The following is a 5,869-nucleotide window of genomic DNA, read 5'->3' on the forward strand; positions in this document are numbered from 1 at the left end:
AGCCAGAGCCAGAGCCAGAGCATAGCTATAGACATAGCATAGCCATAGCCATAGCCATAGCCATAGCCATAGCCATAGCCATAGCCATAGCATAGCATAGCCAGAGCCAGAGCCAGAGCCAGAGCCAGAGCATAGCATAGCATAGCCATAGCCATAGCCATAGCATAGCCAGAGCAGAGCAGAGCCATAGTCATAGCATAGCCATAGCATAGCCATGGCATAGCTATAACATAACATAGCATAGCATACCCATAGCACAGCACAGCACAGCACAGCACAGCATTTCAGAGCCATAGTCATAACATAGCCATAGCATAGTCATAGCATAGCCACAGGATAGCCATAGCATAGCATAGCCAAGCCAGAGCCAGAGCAGGACTCAGAGTCATCAAAAGTAAAGACAACCAGCCCTGTAGCCACCTACTCCCCTGTTTTTATAGGCTTCTATCTGGCATCTCCTTCTAGACAAAGAAGCAGAGGGTGTAGACAAGGCAGTGGACCTAATAACTGGTAAAACAGAGTCATTCGGCACCAGGATTTCCTAATCCTGTCCTCAGGATTATTTGGGAGCAGGACAGTATATGCTAGCATGTTACCATTTATGTATGAAAAAAACGTTGGAGATGAATACATGTTTGTTTGTATGTCTTCAGAAAACATTGCAAATTGGAATAAGGTGGAATCTCGAGAAGAGAGCTGGGTGACAGGAAATGGGGAGGGAGCTTTCTCATTCTTACATCTTCTTGTTTCTTTTACGTTTTGAAGTCACTTGAACTGAAGCTTCAGTGGCACAAGCCATTAGTAAGCAGTCCTAATGTGAAATCACCTGACTATGTCTGTGTGTGTGTGTGTGCCTGTATGTGTGTATGTGCGCGCAGGCGCACGCGTGTGTGTGCACATGCACATGCATATGAGTGTGCGCGCACGAATGTGTATGCTTTCTACCTCTATTCTAAAACGTTAGAATCGTGGGTGAATCCATGTCATTTAAAGAAGAGGCTTACAAAGCCATGGCACTCACAGCATATAAATCAAGACTCGTGAGTAGGAAGTAGAGCCCAGTGAGGGTGGGGGAGACAACCCTGCTCACCTGGGCACGTGCATCTGCAAACAGTGCTCTCCATGGCTCTGGGGACTGCTATATCAGCTTGAACATCCCACTAACTAAACCAAGAAGCCAAGAAGGTTCTGCTCACCCGGTTATTCTCAAATAATTCCAGGACAAAGGTGATGGCGCTGCTGTTGATGCCGACGAACAGGTTAGCACAAGACAAAGCCACATAGGCTGTGCTGGGGACTTCAAACAGGAAGGATGCTGGATACATCATAGGGATGACTGCCCATCTGTGTGAGATGACACAGCTCAGAGGGAGAGAGTTCTGGGTTCCACCCCATCAACCATACCTCTAAATATGAGGGGACATGTTTGGATTGGCCCAAGGTCCCAGGGAAAGAGAGGAGACACTCCATTCCTTGGTCTCTGTGCCGTATCTTCAAAACAAGTTGGTGATGCTTGTCCTAACCATATCATGAGTTTTATGAGGGACGAATTGGGCAGGAGCTTTGTGTGAACTTCATGAGCTATAAAGGCCAGAGGCCACCCACAGTAACGCTCTCTACTCCAGCTAAAGCAGAATGGAAGGTCCCAAGTTCATCTTCACAGTTCATTTTCTAGTTCACAGCCAAGCTGGCTTCTGAGTCCACTCTCAGGAGAGAAAAACTGAGACCATTGTTCTAGGACAGAGACGGACGTTTTGGTGAGACTCCCCTCTCTACATGATGAAGGGCTAGGCATCATCCCTTCCTTTATTTATAGGTGAGGAATCTACAGCCCAGATAAAGGCATTCTTTGCCACAGTTAAACCTATAGCAAGTGGTAAGCCTGGGATACAAAGCTGCATGCTGTGCTCCATAAGTTGATTGGATTCAGTCTGTGTCATCTTCTAGCCTGACCTGGGGGTGGTGTTGAAAAGCCTGGAATCTTCTACTGTACAAAGATAATTCTTGGTCTGCATAGGATTATCTTTACTTATATAATTACTACATTATAATTACATAATAATTATTAAATACTTATATAACTTACTAATTATAATTACTATACTGGGCAGCTTGCCCACAGAGGGAATAGAAATCAGAGCTGGGGAGGAAGTGGGGTCTGAGTCTCAGACTTCAGTCAAGGCCGCAGTTGGAAGTGCAGAATATTCACACTATGTGGCATGTATCTCTTCATCCCTAACTGGACTAGGACTCAGAAAGACTTACATGGCTGACGTCAGCCAGGCAGATTAGCTACCACAGAAGCTTCTTGGTCTGGAGGCTAAACCTGCGTGTGCTGCCACTACAAGACAACCCAAGTTTGCTATCAGAAAATATTATCTCCTCCCCTGGCCCAGATGACGTACCCGTACAGCATGAGCAGAGCAACAAGTGCAGGAAGGTTCTCTGTGGATGTGTAGGCTTTCTTTTGAAATCCAATGAAGATGCCCACCACCAGTCCCGCACTGACAGCGTAATTCATCTTGAAGAGAGGAGACAGTAAGACACTGAACCTCCATGACCTGGGGCCAGACTCTTCCAACTCTTATGGACTTGGATTGAGTCCAGTAGTCTAAATAGTTTTTGATTAACAGATACAGAGTTAAGACCTAGGTCAAGCTGGTCATAGTTCTAAGATCTCTTTTCTACCCCTGTTCAAAGACCTCCAGTCTGTATCTTTGGAAAGGATGTATATGAAATTCTCTCTGATCTCTTACTCTCTTACTAATTGGTCATAAAGTCCTGATGTTTACTCTTTCTAAACATGTCTCCAGAATTTAGAAAAACTTAAAATATAGCTTTTGTCTTTGAGAAGTTCACACGGGTGGGGGTAACTCTTCTAAACAATGCAGTTCTAAAGACATTAGGTCAGGTTTGGAGAAATGGGTGTTATGGTAAGATTAGGTCTCCCCAGGGTAAAAGCCTGTTGAGGGTGAGGAGGGTATTGCACAGAGGGCACCTGGAGTGGGTGCCAGAGGCCATGTTGAGACAGACAGGCATAAGGAATAACTTAGCAACCTGCAGCTCCACTTGGCTTGGGCTATACAGACAACTATTTCCAAACAATACTCGTTAGCAGGCTAAGACTTTGGCTTGCATCAAGTTGCATGCATACCCATGTTAAACAACGGAAATAAATTACTCCTCTTAGCAACCCTTTGATGTGCCGTATTTGAATTCCAGTACTTCCTGGAGTACTGTCTTGGAATTATAGGTTATGGGCCTATATTGAGTACCCTAGATTAGCTAGGATACATGTACAATAGAGCAAAACTGTATCCTCAAATGAACTTTCAGGGGAAATTCCCCGTTTACCATCGTATGCCTATGTACAGCTGGACATGCATAGGATTAAAGTCAGGAGGGGCATGCACATTAAGCAAAGATTTATACAATCTTAGTTCATCAAAACAGAAACGTCTGCACTCTACCTGTTAGCAAGCAAGCTCTTCCTCCTCTTGAACACCAAGAAATAAATGAGGCCCTTGATTTGGCCTGCTGCCAATCTTGATGGTATATTTCTGATCTGTTCTATTACACACTTTAAATAAAATTTCTTTGCTACTTTGCACTCAATTCTTCTTTAAGATTTGCTCATTTTATTTTACATGCATGAGTGTTTTTGCCTGAATGCATGCCTTTGTACTATGTACATGCAGTTTGCTAACAAACAAGAACGGAGCATCAGATCCTCTGGAATTGGACTCACAGATGGTTGTTAGCTACCATGTGGGTACAGACTACTGAACCTAGGACCCCTGCAAGAGCAGCAAGCATTCTAACCACTAAGCCCTCTCTCCATCCTCTGTGTAGGCTTCTATTTCATTCTTAAATAAGGGGCCAAGAACCTGAGAGCACCCATTCCAGACTCTGACCCATAACACCATGGAGTGAAGAAGTATCTGTATAGGAAGTTGGTCTACATGGGACACAGCTGAAGCAGAAAGAAGAGATGGGTATTCCTACAGAGATGGAACACTTACTACAGGTGTATATATCACTCAGTTAGGTAAACAATTAAGGGTGGTAAAGCCATTTCTTACTTGGAGAAGAGAATTATGAACATGGAAAGTCAGAAAGCTAGCATGAACTCTTTGGCAGTTGACTTGAGTTGGAGGTGAGCATCACGGTTAGTGACTAGAGAGACAACACTGGTGTAAATCTGTGTATGTTAGGCCTGCAGTCAGTGCTGTCTTGGTGGCAATGAACAAGTCTGGTGGCCAGACTTTAGTTTATAAAAGCTACTTCCTACTGAAATGAATGAGGATCCCTTGGGAAAATATCTGGCTCCGGGGGGAGTTGCAAAATCAGTCTAGGGTCTCCTGTACAACCAGAGGCAGTAAGGTACTCCAGGAAAATGGACACAAGTCAATAGGGCATAATGGGCAGCTTGAAGGAGTACCTACTGGCCATGCTGTTGATTGTCTCTGTATTAAACTAAATAATAATTGTATCATATTATAACCTACTAATTAACAAGAGCTATGACTACATACATGCATACATAAATAATGAACAAAGGATAAGTTTGCTAACAAACTAGTTATTTGTGCATCTTATTTATTTATTTATTTATTTATTTATTTATTTAATGTACATGAGTACGCTATAGCTGTCTTCAGACACACCAGAAGAGGGCATCAGATTCCATTACAGATGGTTGTGAGCCACCATGTGGTTGCTGGGAATTGAACTCAGGACCTTTGGAAGAGCAGTCAGTGCTCTCAACCTCTGAGCCATCTCTCCAGCCCTATTTGTGCATCTTCAAAGTACCCCTTAAAGTTCTTATTAATAATAAAGGAGGAAAGAATAATTCTTCTGGTAGAGAAGTTGGGCAAACATCTTTGTAAGTGGCAAAGTGAAACACCCTCAGAACTAGGGCAAGTGGAAATCGGACACACACTGAAGAGTGCAAGGAGAACCCAGCTTCTGCATCCGACCGACACTGCTGCCAAGGATTCTCAGCCTCAGTCTGGTCATGAGGAACCTCAGGTAACCCCTAACTGGAGGACACCCTGCCAAATAACTGCCCTGTGATCTTCCAGTGGGTTAAGGTCATGTTTGTCAGGGGAGAAGCGGGAACTGTTTGGGGTTGAAGGAGACAAAAGAGTGTAAGCTAGTGCAAGGATTTGGTATGGAGGCGTGTTCTTGTTTGTAAACCCAGAGGGGTGTGTGTCTATGTGTGTGTGAAAGAGAGACAGAGAGGACACAGACAGACAGACACACACACACACACACACACACAAAACACTTTTCAACTCCTTTCTCCTGGTTAGCAGCCCAGAAACTACAGGATGCCTGGAATTGTGTAAAAAACATCAAGCAGCAGGAGTTGGCTGCCTTCCTCAAAAAGTCTGAGAAGCAGAAAGTCCCCACTTGGGAAGACACAGTCAAGCTGGCCAAACATGAGTTCACCCTCTGTGGTGAGAAGTAGGTCTTCACAGCAGCTGCTTCCCCAGAGCAGCACCCATACACCAGAGACAATGCTGAAGCTGGCTCCTTGACCAAGATCTCCAAAAGATGTCACAGACATGGCATCAGGCCCTGCCACTTCAGCAGAGGCTCTAAGAATGTGTCTTCCAAGTCCTAGAGGGGCTGAAAATCATGGAAAGGACTAAGGACAAGGTGACACCTCAGGGATGGAGAGGTCTGGACAGAATTACAGGACTGACGGCAGCTGCCAAGAAGCATTAGAACAAAAAGTCAATGAATTGTCTCATTCTAAGAAAGAAAGAAAGAAAGAAAGAAAGAAAGAAAGAAAGAAAGAAAGAAAGAAAGGAAAAGGAAGGAAGGAAGGAAGGAAGGAAGAAAGGAAGAAAGGAAGGAAGGA

The 5,869-nt window shown here is 44.3% G+C and overlaps 1 protein-coding gene and 1 pseudogene across 1 annotated transcript in view; one reads left to right on the forward strand and one right to left on the reverse strand.

Moving 5' to 3' along the window:
- Abca4 (ATP binding cassette subfamily A member 4) overlaps positions 1–5,869 on the reverse strand; it is a 139,060-nt gene that overhangs the window by 23,183 nt on the left and 110,008 nt on the right. The window contains exons 37-38 of the mRNA XM_028760380.1: positions 2,406–2,521; positions 1,197–1,344 (exon numbers count right to left, since the gene is read on the reverse strand). Of these exons, the coding sequence (XP_028616213.1) occupies positions 1,197–1,344; positions 2,406–2,521 (264 nt within the window). The remainder of the gene's footprint in view (positions 1–1,196; positions 1,345–2,405; positions 2,522–5,869) is intronic.
- Positions 5,334–5,733, forward strand: LOC114614772 (annotated as a pseudogene).

Source organism: Grammomys surdaster, unplaced genomic scaffold (assembly GCF_004785775.1).
Source record: "Grammomys surdaster isolate TR1022 unplaced genomic scaffold, NIH_TR_1.0 126531, whole genome shotgun sequence".
NCBI lineage: Eukaryota > Metazoa > Chordata > Mammalia > Rodentia > Muridae > Grammomys > Grammomys surdaster.